A 20,234-nucleotide genomic window follows, 5' to 3' on the forward strand; every position below is an offset into this window, starting at 1 on the left:
GCAGTTCAGTTACTTGCAGCCCCCCAAAATGCTAAATGGGATACTCTAGAAATACATAATTGCTAAGTTTTAAATAACTTTTCTTACAGAAAATTATACAGTCATTCTAATTTTCATAATTGTTGATCTCTGTGTCTACTTCATAAATTAAACTGTATGGTAAATGTGTATGTCTAGGAGAATGCGTAGTAAATACATAAAATATACATAATGAGTCAGGTACTTTCCAGGTTTCAGGGGATCTTGGGACATATCTGGTGCAGATGACAGGGGACAAATGTAATTAGTTGGTCTATGGTAAGTAGAAAATATGCTTTTCCTGTGCAGCTTTTTCTTAGGTCTGCTAAGAATGTAAAAGCAGCGCTGCTTTCAACCCTCAGCAGGGATTGTGTGGGGGGATGTCCCACTGGTGCTGGGAGCAGAGGAGCCCTGGCCAATCCAGGCTCACATTTCCTGCATTTCCGCCTCCAGACATCTGCCCACCACCTCCCTCCCCAACACTACCTGAAGAGCTTCTAAAACACACTCAGCACTTTGAATGCTGTACCTTTCATGCCACTCTCCCACACTAACCCTCCAGTTTGCTCTGTGGCAGTTCTCTCTTTATTCTTGCTCAGCTTGACTGTGTGTGCCAGGTGTGTCCACATAGCAACATCATGAATGCTACCTCAATGCTGGCACACTTTCATACTTTCAGGAATGCACTTTTAGGAAACAAAGTTCTTTATTAAAGAAATAACTTACAGACTAAGAGAATTCTGTTCATTGTATGCACAGGTTTGTAGCCTGTAATAGTCTTCTTTTGTTTTAAATGTAACTCTGCAAAACTATTAACATCCCAAACAGCATTATGAAGCCATTTTTGTTCCATATCCTGTGCAAATACAACCCACCACAGAGATATAAAACTTTTATAATGAACACATTTCAGTGAAGAATGGTGTACATTTATATATGTGCATATACATGTATATAAATACATAACTTTAAATTAGTTAAAAATGACACCCTTAGTAAAACTAAAGTCAAACTAATCTTAAACCTACAGCAATATGAGTAGGATTATACCTCCCATGCAATATTTAAAATACATTTAACTTTCCAATACTTTTTATGCAGTATGCCAATAGTGAGAAAATGAAGACTTAAATACAATTCAACATATAAAAATTTCAGGAAGAGCAAAAAGTTCTGTTGTATAGATGTCCAGTCAAGTGTTTCCTAAAGCTGACTTTGACAGACAGCACTGGATAGAGAGTAAGATGCACAATGTCACACCTTCTCCTCTTCATGTCACTTGGGCATCAAGACCCAAAGCTCCCTTGCTCTCTTATGAAGACCATAAGCCATGTTCACAAGCTCCATGATGTGGCCTTTGCACAGCAGGTCATTTGGAGTTTTGCTCCAGCACTAAGTACTCTGTCTCTGACACTCTGGTGGTGTTGGTGAGCTGGGTGAGGCCTATTTGGGCAGAATACTGAAAGGTGAAGGCCTTCATCAGCTTGTACCTGTACTTGTGGTTGATGAAACTGCAGAGCACAGGATTGACACAGCAGTGCACCAGGGACAGGCTCTGTGTGACATGTAGTGCTGTGAAGAGCATGTTCTCCAGCTGGCAGGTGAAGGGGAGGTAGTGCAGAATGGAGAAGATGTCCAGCAGCACTGCCATGTGATAGGGGAGCCAGCACACAAGGAAGACCACCACATAGGAAAAGATGATCTTCCAGATACTCTGATTCTCCTGATCACCAGAGGCTGAGATGGCCCTGGAGAGTAGGAAGTAGAAGACAGTGATGATGGAGAAGGGGACAATGAAGCCCAAGACAACAGAGACAAGCTCCATGCCTATCAGCCATTCCTTGATGCTGTGCTCAGGGTAGAACGACCAGCAGTAGGTCTCGTTGGTGGAAGCAGACACCACAGTCTTCAGGTGTTGGGCAGAGACAAGCACAAGGCCAGCAGCCACACCAGAACGCACACGATGTGGCACACCATCTTCTTCCTGCGGCTGGAGGTGCTGGTGAAGTAGGTGATGAAGAGGTAGCAGTCGATGCTCATGCATGTGAGGAGGAAGATGCTGCCAACGAGGTTGACAGAGAAGGTGAGGTGCGTGACCTTGCAGGTAAGCTCGCCCATTTGCCACTGGTTGTCCTGCACCAGGCTGACCACCCAGACGGGGATGGTGATGACCACCCACAGGTCCATGATGGCAAGGTTCAAGATGTAGCAGTGGGTGTCATAGCCTGTGGTCTTGGCCTGGATGTTCACCCAGACTACCACAGAGTTGGCAATCATGCCGATCACGAAGATGAAAATGTAAATGAAGGAAAGTGTGTAGAGTAGGATGATTTTGTGGGGCATGGTTGGGCAGTGCACTGTATCAATCAGGTTGCAGTTGCTGCTGTTGCATGGCCAGTTAATGTCAGAGAAGTTTCCTGGCTCTGTGTAGTCAAAGAGATGCATATCCATGGTAGGGGGAGTGAGAAGGACCTACAGCAACCCAGAGAGATGGGAGAGAGAAATCACTCATCAGGGAACCTCGACTTCCAGTCAAAACATTTTTCTGGGGTCCTAATAAGGCCCAGCAGTTTTGCCCAAGTTCTGAGGTGTCTCACAAAGAAAGGAGAAAAGAAATCAATCACACGAGAACTGTGTCACATAAACAAACAGCCAGAGTCTCATTGACACAGTGTCCAAAGACAGACACAATGTTGGTTTTCTATCTTTCATTGGCTGTCTTCTTCAGACACCATCAGCCTGGCTGTGCTCAGAGTGTGAAATCAACATGGTACAGGGCCAAAGAAACACCAGATTTGACTTGTCTCCTCTATGTAGGTGGCAGTTCTGTCACTTGCCACAGGTGGTGACTAGCCAAGATTCAGGCTACCATGGGTTACTCAAAGTGACTCCATGTTACACTTAGCAACTTCTGCAGGATCCAGGATAAGAGTCAATGTGTGCCAAGTGGCCTTGACAACTGTTTCAGAAACCAAAGCAGGAACATTCCAAGGTTGGAATTATGGCTCCTCCAACCAATAGTGTCCAACATAAGATATATTGGTTATCCTGACCGTGTCTGCTGCACTAGAACAGCTTCACCCACCTCAGCATTACCTTAGGGACAAAGGGCCTATCCCCAAATATGAAGGGGGATACATATTACTCAATGACCTGTCACCTGCAACTGTCCAGGAGAAGCAATCAGCTTCTCCTCTTTAGCAGAAATGCAAAACCTCATCTTGGCTCTTCTCCACTTGGGAAACTGTTGCATAACATCCACCCCCAAAGAGGGCCCAGGAACCCACAGAGGACATGCAGCTGAATCAGGCCCTCCTTAGGAAAGCATGGAACAGAGTCCCTAACTATGGAAGACACCTGCTGCCTACCTCCACAGCCTCAAAACATAACAGGTGGCCCACTCCTGAATCCGAACAAGGAAGACTGTGGGAGGCCTGGCAGCTCCCTCTGTGGGAGGTACGGGATAGAAGTGGTTGTAGGATCCCCTCCTGGTTGTCCAACCCAGGCTTCATGTGCAGAAAGAAGGCCTGAGCATCTCAGGATAGTGATATATCCTCTGCTCTACAACCAGGTCACTGGCCCAGCAGCCAGGAAGTCCCCACAGCCCAGTGACCCCCAGTGTTTGGAAGCTGACATTCAGGCACAGTAGGCCACTCACAGGGGGCAACACAGAATCAGGACAAACAAACCCTCATCAGCAGATGTCCTGTCCTAAGACAGCTTCAAGGATTCCAAAAGGATATCTGACTAACAAGGCTGTGGAGGGTGATGCCAGAAGATGGGCTTCTGGCCTCCCAGACTGATCTCGGTTTATCCAGCCAGCCCCAAGCTGCCCTGAAGATACTCCTGCCACCTCCCCTAGAAAGGGAAGATCAGTAGTATACAAGGAGATCTAGAGTCAGAGTGGAGGGGTAGTAAAGGGGAGGCAATGCAGAATTAATTCTTAGAAAATCATGTTATGTGAATATATAACTATACCACAGGGAACTTATCTTTATGTATAAATAAGAAGAACCAATCAAATATAAAAAATAGGTGAGTGAGAGGAAGTCTAGTACAGTAGAGGAAGGAGAACAGGGAGGGACAAGGGGAATGGGAAAGGGGTGATCATGAACTGAAATCCAATTCTATGCATGTATGAATTTATTGGGATAAACCCAATTACTATGCATAACTATAAAGCTCTTATAAAAATAAAATTTAAAAAAAGAAAAGAATAACCAGTGTTTTGGACTTGTCCTGTTAAACAAAATGTCTTAGTAAGCTTACACTGCTATAATAAAATATCATCAATAACTGGTTTAAACAATAGGTGTTTATTTCTCACAATTTGGGAGACTGGAGAATCTGAGATCAAGATGCCACATTGATGGGTTTTGGCTTTTAGACACTGCCATCTGGCTGTATCTTCAGGTGGTAGAGAGAAAGAGAGAGTGCAAATACCTTCCTATTCTTACAAGGACCCTAATTGCATCAGGAGGGTCTACTCTCAAGGCCTCATCTAAATCTAAATAAATCCCAAAGGTCCTCCTCCTTGCTAACGCTATCATACTGTGAATTAGGGGGTTAGGAATACAAGCATTCATTCTGACATATGATTATCAGAAACTCATCCTAAACAAGTATGCATTCAAACTTCTTCCCTTACACCTTCTCTCAGGCTCTGTTCTACACCTAAGCCATTAATAAAAGTCTGTAAATCCCTACAGACCATCTCTCATGATGTTAGATGCAAAAATAAATTAATAAATAAATAACATTTTAGAAAGCTGAATCTAGAGAGAAATAAAACGAATTAAAAATCATTACAAGTGGAATCTTTTCTATGATGGAAGGCAAGTTTGACATTTAAAATCAATCAATTTAGTCACATAAGCAAGGTAAATATGAATATCAAGTGATTACATAAATTGAAACAGAAGGAGAATTTGATAACATCCAACAATAATTCATGACTAAACTCTTCATACATGTAAACAAATTGGGCTGGTTCGTTAATTAAAGCATACCTACAATTATACTTAGTATCCCAGCTAATACCCTATCTAAAGCTGAGAGATTGTATACTTTACCTTCAAGTATTGTTTTCACTACTCTGTTCACCTAGAAGTTCTAGTCCTTGCAGTAAAAGTAGGGAAAGAAATGCAAGGCATTATCAATTGGAAAGTAAAAATAAAATTATCCTCATTTGCATATATGACATAATTGTCTATATGAAAAATCTTAAGGATTCTATTTTCACAAAGACAGAATTTCCTTCTTTTTAAAGGCTATGTAGTTTTCATTGTACACACATCACATTTAAAAACTGTTTATGCATTAATTGCATGCTTTAATGGGGTTCAGTGTCATATTTTAACACCTGTATACCAGAAAAAATGATCAAATCTGCTTTTCTTTATCTATGCTACCCCTCCAACCTTCCCAACCTCTCATGATTAGTATTGTATTTTTAAAAATCATAAAACTGTTAAGTGAGTTCAACAAAATTTCAGGGTTTACAAATAAATTACAAAAATCAACCACACTTTTATGTACTAGAAATAAAATTTGAGACACAATTGACAATAGCTTAAAAAACATAAAAGGAAACATTATTAAGCAAAAGTCTAATATAACAGAGGATTTGCATCCTACAAATTACAAAATGAGATTGGAAGAAATAGAGGACCTATATAAAGGAAGAGGCATAGAATGCTTATGGGGTATAGAACTCAATATAATAAAGATGTCAATTTTCTCTGAATTGTTCTCTAGGTTTAATGCATCTCTTTAAAACAAAATGTGCATTGAAGATATACTTGACATTTAGGCAGTGTTAAGGTTTATATATAAAGTGTTCCCCCCAAAGCTCCTGTGTTAATACAGGAGTGCTTGGAGGTGAAATGATTGGATTTGGGGAGCTGTAACCTAATCAGTTTATCCTAGTTTGAATGGACTGACTGGGTGATAACTGAAGGCAAGTGGGGTGTGGCTGGAGGAGGTGAGTCACTGGGGGTGTGCCCTAGAATGATGCATCTTTCCCATGTGCAAGCTTCCCCGCTCTCCAGTTTTCTCTCCCCCTCTCCCTCCCCCACCCCTCTACCTCTCTTTCCTGACCTTGCCTTGTGTTGAGCAGCATTTCTCTGCTGGGCGTCTTCCCCCATGATGTACTGCCTCATCTTGGGTCCAGAGCAATGGTCAGCTACCAATGGACTGAGATCTCTGAAACCCTGAGTCCCAAATAAACTTTTCCTCCTCTAAGTTGTTCTTATCAGGTGTTTTGGTCACAGATGAAAAAGCTGAATGAAACGGACCAGCTTATATGCTGTACTTGCATTACAGAGAGTGATAAATACTTACCTAAGTTTTCATGGTTTAGCCTTATTACCATTTAGTAAACTTCTTTATACTTCTCACACAGGTTATGTCTAAAAAATTAACTTTTTCTTAAATTCAAGGTTTTAATATAAATCATCATTTGAGTTAAAGTGGTTTTTTTTTCATTTTTGATTGATTTCCAACTTATTGAGTTTCTAAAAATGTTATTTAACAATACTTTTCATGTTGTAGATTCTGATATTTATTTCTTCAGCTTTTATTTAATATATGACAAACAAATGGCAGAAAGCAGTGATCAATGAATGAGAGGTCTTTGGCTAGGTAAGTTGGGAAGGGTCCTTGTCTCATTCTTCTCTCCTGATAGTAGATCTGGAGTTTATTGCCTTGTGATTTTTTCCAACAAATGGAAAAAGCATTTATCTTTAAATGTTTGGAATGACCTAGTCTTCATCTGACCTTCAAGACTTATATTAAGAAATCTAGGTCTTTGAAATAAAATATGTCCAAAAAGCTGCCAACAGTAAAAGATGAAATCTGAATTTAGTTTATTTGGATTATATCTCTTTACTGGATGACTATCGTCTTTAAAATTTCCCTCTATTTAAATTTAAAATACTACTAACTTTTTGGCTTGCATGAGAAAATGGTTCCTATTTACTTAACTCAATTTATTATTACTAATGTTCTGGAATGTGAGATAATCAGTTAAGTGAGGTAATCAATTAAAGTAACATAGCAACGTTATTACTATAATAAATTTATGTGCATTATTTTTCCAAGTCCCTGAGTTCTTAAGGGCATAAATTACATGTGAGCTAATGTCTCATTTTGTGATTCAGTAAATCAGGAGATGATTTCATATTCAAGCCCATTCCAAAAAGAAAAGGAAGTTCATTATTTCACATAAGTGTTAATTCCAGGGATCTCTATGGCTTCAGGGAATATTGAATGAATGATGCCAACAGAAGTTCATCGCAGCTCTGTTGTCTTCTGTGCTGGTTCTCTACCCTAGGAAAGTTTCACCACACATCAGCCTCTGGCAACACTGAGTTTATATTCTATAGCTCTGCAGGCATGACAGACAGATTGCTCCTCTTATCAAATTAATCCAGTAAAATTTCTAGGATTGAATGTTAATAATGGTGCCATTTAATTATTCCTAATCCATTTACTATAAACAGAGTATGTGGCACCCTGATAAGATATGCATGTATTAACCCCACCTAAATTCGTAGATGGAGTGTGATATTAGGGCAAGGGAAATGGAGAATGTATTATTTAAAAATAAAAAAGTGTTAGGCTGGCCCAGAAAAGAGGTATCCACTGCAACCTTGCAAACATAACACTTTCAATACAAACATGTTAAATGAAATAATTAAAACAAATTATTTTAAAATTAATTAGAAAACACTGGGGTTATATTTTTAAAAAATCAGTATAGGTGTTACAGTTCTGCCATGTTTAAGCCCTATAGACTTCAGTGAATGACAATATCTGTGAACTTTATTTTCTGCGTTCTTAAAATTATTTTTTAAGAATGAGCAAAAATTTTATGAGCTACTGTTGAGATAATTGTGCACAAATAAAAATCCAAACATATTTTTACAAATTAGAATTTATGTAAAAGTTCTGCAAGTTATTGGGATTTATCCAAGACAATAAAATTAAACAAAACTTTATGCTTTAGCAAGAGTTCAAGACTGGATTTTGGAAAGCATTTCATCTAAAATAACATTATTGATATCAAGCATGTAGGAATAAAACTCCCATTAGTGTGTATAAAACCTACCGACAAAGTCAGGTTTATTGGTTATAATTCAAATATGATAGAATTATTTTTTTCTGAGTTCAGTTCTATAATTTTTAAGACATGCACACAGCCATACAAGAACTGTCAAAATTAAGAGAATAAAATTTTAAAATTTATTTTTTTAGTTATACATGAATCCATTTTGGCATAATTATGAAAGCATGGAATATATCTTGTTCTAATTCAGTCCCCAGTGTCTCTCCTTCCCCATCCCTCCTCCCACCCCTGTTCCCTTCCCTCTTCTGATCTTTCTGCCACTTACCCATAGTGATTTTTTTAAAATTAATTTCTTGTGGATGTACACATAGTGAGATTCACCGTGGTATTTTTCACTTATGTACATGGGAATGTTATGTCAGATTCATTCCACTCTTTCCTTTTCCCATCTCCCCTCCCTTCTCTCATTCCCCTTTGTCTACTCCACTGAATTCTATTCTTTTTTATCCCTCTACTTTTATTGTGGGTTAGCTTCCGCATATCAGAGAAAACAGAGAATGAATATTCATATCACCCCACAAATTACCACATGCTCTTTTGTAGTCAATCTACTTCCTTCACATTTAGTCCTTTGGCTAAACTGTTTTCTTATAGTTGTAACTTTTCCAGGACATCACATGAATGGAATAATACAATTTGTAGCCTTTTGAATCAGTCTTATTTTACTTAGCATGATGAATGTGCAGTTCGTCCATGAAACTGAATGAATTAGTAATTACTTGTGTTACTGCTAAACAGCATTCCAATGCATGTATTCCATAGTTTATCTAGTCAACAGTTTTTTGGCATTTGAGTTGTTTCGAGATTTTAGCCATTATAAATAAAGCTGCAATAAACTTTGCCACCCAAGTTTTTTTTAAAATAAATACATACTTCATTTCTCCACTTATATCAAATTATCAACAAAATTGCAAATAACCAAACTGATTTCTTAAATGTCTATCAATTTGTATTCCATTAATAACATATACATATTCTAGTTGCTCTCCACTCTCACAGGTACTTGATATTATCAGTCATTTTACTTTTAGCTATTTTAATAAATGCATAATGATAGCTCATTTGTTGATAATACATTACACACTCATTCATATACACTGCTAGATCATGTTTGCTTAACTTATTCAATATAGTTACATTTATGTAGACAAAGCAAAGTTATTCTATAATTTTCTTACATTGTCCTTATTTCTTTTTAATATCAAGTTATACTAGACTTATAAAGTAAGCCAAACATTTTCCTCTATTTTGCTTCTCTGAAATATTCTGTCTAAATGATAGCAAATAATTTGATTGTATCAATTTATACTTTTATCTTTATAATATCCTTTCTTCTGTGTACTTTACAAAATAACTCTATGTGCATGCATAAATACACCACAATGAATTCCAGCTATATGTATATCTATGAAGCCTCATTAAAAATAAATAAGTGAGTGGAAGGTAGATCAGTAGAATAGAGGAAGGCAAATAAGGGGAGGGAGAAGAGGAGAGAAAGGAGAAGCAAGCATAGGGGACAGAAATGGAGTAAAGTCAATTTCATGCATGTATGATCATATCAAAATGAACCCAACTATTATGTACAACTACAACGCACTAATAAAAGCAAAGAATAAAATTTTTAAAAAGTAATAGCAAAGATTGGAAGCAAAATGTCTATTTAAAAGACTGTATGAAAAAATATAATTTATTTCTAAAATTAGAGATAGAGTGCTAAACAATAGTTAAGCTTAATTATAGATACCGTAAATATAATGTTGAACATAGAAATTTCCTTTTTTAAAAGGAAATGCATAGAGCAAAATAATTAAAATTTAAAACAGAGTAAACTATATTATATATTCTAAAAAGAAACATGTATATCTGGATAAAAGGATGAAAAATTTGCCAAGTTATGATGATGTTTACTTCTGGAAGAGTAGGGAAGAGGTAAATTGTGCTGTGGTAAAAACAGAAAGGATTCTGATTTTTCCATAATCTTTAATTTTACTTTAAAAATCCATATTATGCATATGTGGGGAGCACTGATGATAATTTTATAAATTGTATAATTATAGATTATAATTTTAATTATATTTATATTATAAATTTATATTTGCATTATAAATTAGAATCTTATATAATCCTGTGCACTTCCCTGTGATTTTAAAGATTTTGAACTAAAACAATATTTTCCATTTTTGTTAAGATCAAGATAACCTAATAAAGGTAAAACTCTTCATAAAATTGCATGCATACTAAAAACATTACAACCCTTATTCGATCAAAGTTTAAACTAATGTCATGCACCCATCTCCCACAAATGGTGGCTTGATAAATGAATGCGCTTTTAAAATGCTTCAAATCTTTTCATCATGTGTCATTTCGTTGGTAATTATTAAGTGAATAACATGCCAATGACCAACTTCAAAGTGCCAAGAAACATGACAATACTAAAATGAAGGAACCAGATGGAGGTGGGAGGGGGAATGTGCAGAAATGAATGCCTTTCCAATATTCCACACCAGGCTTAGCACACTGACAATATTCAATAAATGTTAAACAACAATTGTAATGATGGGTACCATCTGCATGCCAAATTTAGAGTGGTAGAAACATACAGGATTGACAGCCCAAAGGCCAGACTCCACTTTCTGAATAGGCCCAGTGTGTACAACATTTTTCTTAGTGCAGTTAATAGCACAAATATTCTTTCAGTCACTCAGAAAAATAGTTCCAATTATCCCTAACTCTGCTCTCTGCATTTTCATTCACAAACCCTTTTGGAAAAAAAACTGTCTTCATTTTGTCCCTCCTAAGTCATGCTTAAAATTTCTGTCAATTGTTTCTATCAAAAATTCAAGTCTATGTATTATTTCATACTCAGAAAACCTCTGACCATGCTATTTTATCTACAATGACAAAAACTTAATTTTTTAGTTCTATTTGTAAAATTTTGTAAGGCTTTAATTCATGTTAGCAACATAATGTTACATGATGTAAAAACTCCATTTATCTATCTATCTATCTATCTATCTATCTATCTATCTATCTATCTGTCTGTCTGTCTTATGTCTGAACAAGGAAAAATGACAATCATATTTTTTTCAGTCTTTGGTTCCCATGAATAGAGACTAAATAGGCCTTGGAATTCTCTAGTTATAAGCTGTTGTCCCCCTGAGAATGATTAATAGCCATTTTGTGTTTCCTATCTGAAAGCTGAAGGTTGAAACTGCTCTAAAGATATTCTCAAGATGCACAAGTTCTTTGGAAGCCTAAGATCTTTGAGAATGTAAGGACAAATTATCCAGAAGGAAACCCTGGGGACTGTACAAAAAGAAGGTAGCCCCAGAATCTGGTTTGGTGTGCTTTTCCTCAAAACTAAAAAGAGCAACCATATGGAGGGGTGACATCAGCAAGACTGCTGATTAGAGATGTCTGGTGCACTTCCCTCCAAAGCAGAAGAAAAAAAACACAAATAAAAATAACACATATTCCACTGAAGCCAGAGTACACTAGGAATGTGACAGAAATGCTATGGAGAACAGAGACCCAGGATAGCCTTGTAAAGAAGAGAATAAACCCAGAAAATCTACCATCTTAACTGCCTAGTTGAGATAAACCCCCAAATACAAGAGATTTAATATGGGAACCCGTAATCAGGAGGTCCCCAGCAGCCTTCACTAACATAATGAGCAACTGACATATTTGCCGCTGGAGAGACCTAAAGTCCTCACAGCTCCTGCGTTCAAGTTGGGGTGCTTCCAAGGAATTCAAGCTGCTACATTACCCAAGAGAAAGGGATCAACCTATGCTGTATCCTCTCCCACTAAGCTCCTGCTACATGAACCATTTTGGAATTCTACCAACCCATGGTCCCAAGAAGCAGGCCAACCTGCCCCCCTATACATGGACCTGAAATGTACTGAGGGGGCTTTCTTTGAGTATCACAGCCCACAGAGGCCCTGAAAAACTAGAAAACAGCCTGAATTACCTACTCACAACTGAAGGAATAACCAAGAGACCTGTGAGTGGCATAACCAAAGGCAATCAGCACAAACAAAGGCAATCAACACAGTCCTCTGACACTGAGAGGCTCCTTCTGAGCACATCGGTGAGGTTGGGTCCCTACACTGTCCTCTGACAAAGACAAATACACCATCCCCACTGTTGGGGGCACTGTTTCATGCTACCCAGGGCCATGAGAGTGATCTGGCTCCATGCAGTCCTCAGACATCAGTGGGTACCCCATCCCCTACTACCATACACACAGTGCCAAACCCACCTGGGCCTTCCAGAACAGCCCCTCACCCATGGGTTTATTAGTAATTGACAGTTTCTTGCTTCTGTTGTCACACAAGCCACATGGCACATGCCTAGGCCTACCAGAGTTTCCCCATTCCTACATGACCTACAGAAACTACAAGTACCTTTCACCTACGGCTGCAGATACTGTGTCCAGAGCCACCAGAAAACCTGCCCTTCATAAGAAAGCTGAATCCCAGATCACAAAGCAATTCTGTAAACCACCCAGACATCCACAAGCATCACTAGCCTGATTCTAGCTGGAAACACTACATAGAGACCAAACTGCTGTGCCTACCTAGAATTAAAGTGACAAAAAAATATGAAAAACCAACACAATGTTATGCTTCTAAAGGACAAAATCATTCTAATGACAGATCTCAGGGAAAGGGAAATTAATAAATTACCTGAAAAATAATTTGAAATGGTGATTTAAAGGAAACTCAATGAGAATCAACACAAACTAGACATCTTAACAAAACTAGAAAATCAGCTCATGCTTTCAGTAAGAAAATTCAGCAGAGATCAGAACCAAACAGAAATCTTAGAACTAAAGCAGTCAACAAATTGCATTCAAAAATGTAGTCGAATGCCTCAACAATAGACTAGATCAAGCAGAATAACAACAACAAAAAATTCTCAGCTTCAAGACACTTCTTTGAAATGTCTTCAAATATCTTTTGAAATATCTTTTTTTTACTCAGATGAACAAGTTAAAAAAATAAGTAAAAAGGAATAAGGAAAGACTATGACACTTATGGGATAATACTAAGCAAATACTTGCATTATTATGTTCCAGACGAAGAGGAGAAGAAATAGTTATAGAAAGCCTACTTAACATAATAATGACTGAAATCATCAAAATTTTAAGAAAAATGTGAAAATCTAAGCCCATGGAGTCCAAAAAACCCAAATAGATTTTCCAAAATAAAAGTCTTCTTTGAGGCATAATATAGTCAAAGTCTTAGAAGTCTAAGAGAGAATTTTAAAAACAGAAAGAGAAAAGCATCAGGACATATATAAATGAAAAGGTGATTTCTCAGAAGAAACTGTAAAGATAAGGAAAGACTGGGATAAGGTATTTAAAGTCAAAACATAAGGAAGGGAAGGAGGCAGGCAGGCAGGCATGCTAACATTTAGAATTAAAAGACAAATCTTTTCCAAGATAAGCAAAAATTGAGAAAACTTGCCACCAGACCAGCCTTAAAAGAAATGCTTACCACAATGTGGAGATTCCTTTGAAAACTTGGAATGAAACCACCATTTGACCCAGTTATTCCACTCCTTGGTCTATACCCAAAGGACTTAAAATCAGCATACTTTAGTGACACAGCCACATCAATGTTTATTTATAGCAGCTCAACTCACAATAGCTAAATTGTGGAAGCAATCTAGATGCCCTTTAATAGATGAATAGATAAAGAAACTGTGGCATATATACACAATGGAATATTGATTACTCAGCATTAAAAGAGAATAAAATTATGGCATTTGCAGGTAAATGGATGGAGTTAAAGCATATCTTGCTAAGCGAAGTCAGCCAATCCCAAAATACCAAAGCTAACTATTATTTCTGATATGTGAATGCTGATCCATAATGGGAGAGGGGGTGGGCATGGGGAAAATGGAAGAACTTTGGGCAAAAGGGAGGAAGTGGTGGGGAGGGGACATGGGAGCAAGAAAGACAGTGAAATGAGATGGACATCATTACCCTAGGTACATGTATGATTACACATATGGTACAATGCTACATTGTGTACAACAAGATAAATGAAAAGTTGTGCTGAAATTGTGTACAATGAATCAAAATGCATTCTGCTGTCATATATACCTAATTATAATAAATAAATAAATTGTTATCAGAGTCCTATTTCCAGATGTAAAGGCTTTGTCATTAAAACATGTAAAACTACAAAACTCACTAGGACAGCAGATATATAAAAGAGAAAAAGAATCACCTTTTCCACACAGAAATCACCAAATCAAGGATAAATAAGAAAGTAAGGAACAAATGAAATAAAATGAAAGCAACCAGGAAAAAATTAATGATTTAATAGCAATATGTTCTTAACTATACAAAAGTTGAATGTAAATTAAACTACCCAATTAAAAGATTAAGACTGGCAGAATGAATAATAAAACAAAATGTACTGTTATGCTGCTACAGTTCATGTGTTTTTAACTGTGCAGTAAAAACTTGTGAATTGAGGGATGAAGGAAGCTATTTCATGCAAACAGAAATTTAGGGGGTAGAAATAGCTATACTTATATTAGATAAACAGACTTTTAAAAGTAAAAATCTATTAAAAGATACAAAGATGGGCCTATAAAATGATTAAAGGACAATAATAATTATGAAAAATGAAAATATCAAAAGCTTTAAAATTTAGCATTTAAAACATAATCTTATCACCTGGGACATGCTGGCACAAACTGTAATCCCAGTGACTGAGAGACTGAGACAGAAGGATGGAAATTTCAAAGTCAGCCTCAGCAACTCTCATAATAAAAAATAAAAAAGGGCTTTAGAAGTACCTCAGTGATAAGCACCCCTGGGTTCAGTCTCCTGTACCAAAAATACCCTGGTACAAAAAAGATTGGAGTGTAGCTGGCCATGGTGGGGCATGTCTATAAATCCAGTGACTCTGGAGGCTGAGAAAGGAGAATCACAAGTTCAAAGCCAACCTCAGTAACTTAGGTCCTCTGCAACTTAATGAGACCCTGACTCTAATAAAAAGTAAAAAGAACTGGGGATGAAACTCAACGGTAAAGCATCCCTAGGTTAAACCCCTAGCACACAACCTCCTTCCCAAAAAATGTCATATAGGTGATAGTCTGACTCATTATTTGGGGAGATGACCAAGACTGACCCCAACATCATGCAGGATCTCACCTTATTGAGCACATGCTCAGGAAATGAATGCAAGATACACGTCAGACTACATCTCATCAGATCATTGCAAAAATTGACAATATTGGTAATCACACGGTTGGAGAAAAGCACTCCAGATTCCATAATTTAGGCTAGGGTGGAAGAGTTTGGAAACAAAAATCGGATATTGCCACACAGAAGAGTTGAAGGTTGCTAGTAGTTTACCCTGAAATTTGGAACACTATTTTCCTAAACTAAGAATGGTTTCTTGCAGCTAACTACTATGTGTAGAAAGATTTTATATTATAAGGTGCATTCTTATGACATACCATGTAGTGAGTTTATGGAGTGATTTTTCCCCCAGTTTCTTGAATATAGTATCTTAAAGTATTGACCCTGGTCTTAATTATTATTAAACACTAACTTGGAATAATGCCAATTATCTAGTACACTATACATTAATAGTGAAGGAAAAACTCAACATAATCATTTGATGCAGAAAAACATTTGAAAAAATCTGATACCTTTCCATACTTCAAATACACACATACACACACACACACACACACACACACACAAAACAAAGACAAAAGGAAACTTCTTCAACATGATGAAAGGCATTTATGAAAAACCTAACATTATATTTATTAAAAGTTATAGCCAAAGAAATTAGGCAAGAAAAAAATTAAATATCTGGTTGGGAAAAAAAGGAGAAAAATTATCTATTGGCAGATAGCAAGATCTTACATATAGCAAATCCTAAGCCAGTTATGACACTGAATTCCTGTAAAGTCTTGGGAGGTTGTGTGGGAGGCTAAGAAAAGAGGACCACAAGTTGGAGGCCAGCCTGGTCAATTTAGTGAGACCATGTCTGAAAATAAAAAAGAGCTGGGACTGTTGTAGCTCAGTGGTACAGTGCATGTCTACCATGCAAAAGACCCTGGGTTGCATTTGATCTCCAGTACCACACATAATGACTCTTAACACACACACACACACACTCTCTCTCTCTCTCTCTCTCTCTCTCTCTCACACACACACACACACACACACACACACACACACTCCTAAAGAATACACACAATTAAAACTAATAATAAGTTCCATTTCTGTGTTTGAGATGCACTTGGTATTATCCTGGATGACTGGTTTTCTCTCCTCTCATCTCCAGCCCTTGCCAGGATGCCAGCCATGTCAGTCACTGTGATTATTACTGTCGCCATATTTTAAGGATAAGAGAAATGTTAAGTGTCTTGCCCAAGGTCAAAGAGCCAGACAGTGTTGGTTCCTGAGCTTGGGTCTCCAGAGAGCTAGGATCTCCCCTTCCAGGAGGGCTCTGTCCCAGCCCCTCAGAGCCTCCCCACACCCTCAGGAAACAGGTTTCTCTGAATGTAGAATAGACAGACAGGCCAGGGCTAAATAATATATATTATTTATGAGGGTGAAAACATCATGAGGGAGTGGGTGAGGACTCAGGACCCAGAGGCCTCCATGTGGAAAGTTGGATTGTGAGAGCCGTAGCCTACTCAAGTAGATGAATCCACTGATATGGATTAACCCAGTGATATCTGTAGAGAGATGGGTCAACTAGGGGCATGCCTTGGGGCTTGTATTTTTGTTCCTGGTGAACTGAAGTGCTTCTCTCTCTCTCTCTCTCTCTCTCTCTCTCTCTCTCTCTCTCTCTCTCTCTCCTGGCTGTCATGTTCTGAGCTGCTTTCCTCTGCCACCTTCTGCCCTCATGTTCTAACTCAGCTTGAGCCCAGCACTATGGAATCAGCTGACCATGGACTGAACCTCTATAAATGTGAGCTAAAATAAATTTTTCCTCCTCTAAATTGTTTCTTGTTGGGTATTTTGGTCACAATGATGCAAAAGCTGACTAAAACAGTGAAATTATTCTTCAAAAGTGAAGCAGAAATAGAGTTTCTCACATAAACAAAAACAAAGTGTATTTATCACCAGCAACCTGCTCTGAGCCAACGTTCAAACAAGTTCTTCAAGGAGAAGAAAAATGATGTAACCTGGATCTACATAAAGAAAATGAGAGCACTGGCGAAGAAATAAATGTGAAATGCCATCTTTCTTTGTCTTATTCCTGATATAAAAGATAACCATGTGTTTAGAGCGGTAACAGTAACCATATATTGGGTGATTATAGCATAGGAAAAAGTGAAATTAATGAGAGCAATATCATAGGGTACCTGCCCTACACGTGAAAGGGTGGAGTATTATTTGAGGATGTTCTTATATTATTATGATGTACATTGCAAACTCTGGGGCAACTACTAAACATCTGATAAAGGAGGATAGTTGATATTCTAAGAGAGGGAATAAATGAAATCATATAAAATGCTCATATAACCAGAGAAATGGGAAAATGCGTAAAGAACAAAGGCAAAATAGAGAAAGGAGTTATAAATACAATAAATACTACTCCAACTCTACCAATAATAACTTTAAATGTGACTACTCTAAATATGCCAATTAAAAGAAAAAAGTGTCAAACTGAATAAGAAACAAGACTCCACCATATATTGTCTGTAAAAAAAGCCACTTTGATTAGGAAGACCCAGTTACAATTAGAGCCAAATGATGGACAGAGATGCACTATACCAACTAATTAGTGGGCATCTGCAATAGCTATATTGATTTTACATAAAGTACATTTCAGAATATGGAAAATTATCAGCAATAAAGAGGGACAAACTCCAAGAAGACATAGCAATTCTAAATATGTAAGAATTTAGCAACAGAAATCTAAATATGTGACACCAAAACTGATATAACTCAAGAAGAAATTGACAAAATTCACTACTATATATTTGGAAACTTCCAAACACTTCTGTCAGGGCTTGATAGATGAAGCAGGCAGAAAACCAATAAGGATACAGTTGACCAGAATGGTGCTGTCAATCAACCTGATTTTATTGGAATTCTGAAATACTCTCCCCCAAAAGAATAGAGTACACATTCTTTTCAAGTTTACATAAAATTCAGAAAGGCACTCTGTGGCCTGTATCATAAAATAGTCATCAATAAATTTAAGAGATTGAAAATCAAATAAAATATATTCTTATATCACAACGAAATTAAGCTGAAAATCACCAATAGAAAAAGAACTGAAAAATCCCCAAATATTTGGGAATTCAATAATACATTTGTAAATAACAAATGAGTAAAAATAGTCCCAAGGGAAATTTTTAAATATTTTGAATTCAACAAAAGAAATTACAATTTATCAAAATTAACAATTTATCCAATGAACTGTGTAAGCATTTAGTGCACTTAGTGGAATTTATAGCACTGAAGACACAGATGAGAGAAGAAGAGTGAGCTAAACTCAGTAATCTAGCTTTTAAAAGCCAAAGCCAAAAGAGCAATTTAAGCCTAAAGCAAGCAAAAAGAAAAGAAAATCAATAAAATTAAAAACAATAGAAAGTTACTACAAACCACTTTATGTCCACAAATTTGATAACTCAGCTAAAATAGATGGGTTCCTTGACAAACTAAACTACTCACACTCACACAGGGAGAAATAGACAATCTGAATAGGTCTGTTTCTATTAAGGAAAATAAATAAAAAGCTGACAACCTTCTAAAAGAGAAAACAACAGGTTTCTTTGTCTTTCCTGGTGAATTCTATGAAAAATTTGAAAAACTAAATGACCTCAGTGGTGTACTATTTCTCCATCGTCTCTCCAGAATATACTGGTTCATCAATTCTAATAAGTGTGCCATACTAACAAAAGGTATAATAATAAGGACAGCTAGGTGTAGAGCATAGGAGAACTATGTCTTTATATCCATGCAATTTTTCTTTAAATAAAAAACTATTCTAAGAATAGTTTAATTTTTTAAACAAGAGCTGAAAGGAAAAATTGTCAAACCAGAATTCTATAGCAAGCCAAAAAAAATAACTTCATAAACATGAATACACATAATGTGTGTATATATGTATATACTTTATATATGTATACACTTTGTATATTGAAATCAATATGTAAAGTATTAAGAGAAAATGGAGACAATTCTGATAAAGAAAAGCTGGGAGAACCCATCACCAGCAGACCTATACTCCAAGAAACACTAAATGAAGGTCTCTGGATGAAAGTAAAGTGGTACCAGTAGATGATCAGATCCTCAGAAAGATATGAGTGCCAGAAATGGTAACTATGTAAATTATGCAGGAGCATAGTTTCAAACTATCACATTTTCTCTTAATTCATTTAAAAAATATCCTACAGTTTAAAGAAAAATGACAGCATTGTATGGTGGGATTTATCAGGTATGGAACTGGAATTCTTCTCAGAACTGTGGCATATAATAGGAGGTTAAAATTAGTATGGACTGGGCGAGTGTGGTGGCACATGTCTGCAATCCCAGCAACTCAGGCTGAGGCAGGAGTATCAAAGCTAGCTTCAGCAACTTAGCAAGGCCATAAAAACTCTACTGAGACCCAGTCTCTAAAAATTAAAAAAAAGGGGGGGCTAGAGATGTGGCTCAGTGATTAAGTGCCCCTAGGTACGCCCCTGGTACCAAAAAAATAATATAAAGTAATAGTGTATGGACTTAGAAGGTTTTACATTTTAAATAAAGACATTAATTCTAAGTTGATGGTTAAAATTTAAGACTGCAGAAAAGTAAGAACAGAAGAGCAAAGGTCAGATGGTACAAACAGGAAACAAAGAGCAAAATATGAGGCCTAAGTCCAAATATATCAGTAGTACATTGGACAGAATGAATTAAACACCTAGTTAAAAGGCAGAGATTATCAGAATGGGTTAAAAAATCAAGACTTAATCATGTCTACAAGAGATGTGCTTAAAATCTAAAGATACAGATAGATTGAAAGTTAAAAAGTCAGGAAAATAATAATGCAAAAATAAAGAATGAAAAGTTGGAACTGCTGTATTAATATCAGATAAAATAAAC

The 20,234-nt window shown here is 36.9% G+C and overlaps 1 protein-coding gene across 1 annotated transcript; it reads right to left on the bottom strand.

Annotated features, from left to right (window-relative positions):
* Positions 1–1,387: 1,387 nt before the first annotated feature.
* LOC113187928 (atypical chemokine receptor 3) lies at positions 1,388–2,469 on the bottom strand. The gene is given in 2 exon segments (XM_026396043.2): positions 1,388–1,935; positions 1,938–2,469. Coding segments are annotated over 2 exon segments (1,080 nt in total).
* Between the last annotated feature and the right edge of the window lie 17,765 nt (positions 2,470–20,234).

The sequence above is a fragment of the Urocitellus parryii genome, unplaced genomic scaffold, assembly GCF_045843805.1.
Source record: "Urocitellus parryii isolate mUroPar1 unplaced genomic scaffold, mUroPar1.hap1 Scaffold_71, whole genome shotgun sequence".
Taxonomy (NCBI): Eukaryota; Metazoa; Chordata; class Mammalia; order Rodentia; family Sciuridae; genus Urocitellus; species Urocitellus parryii.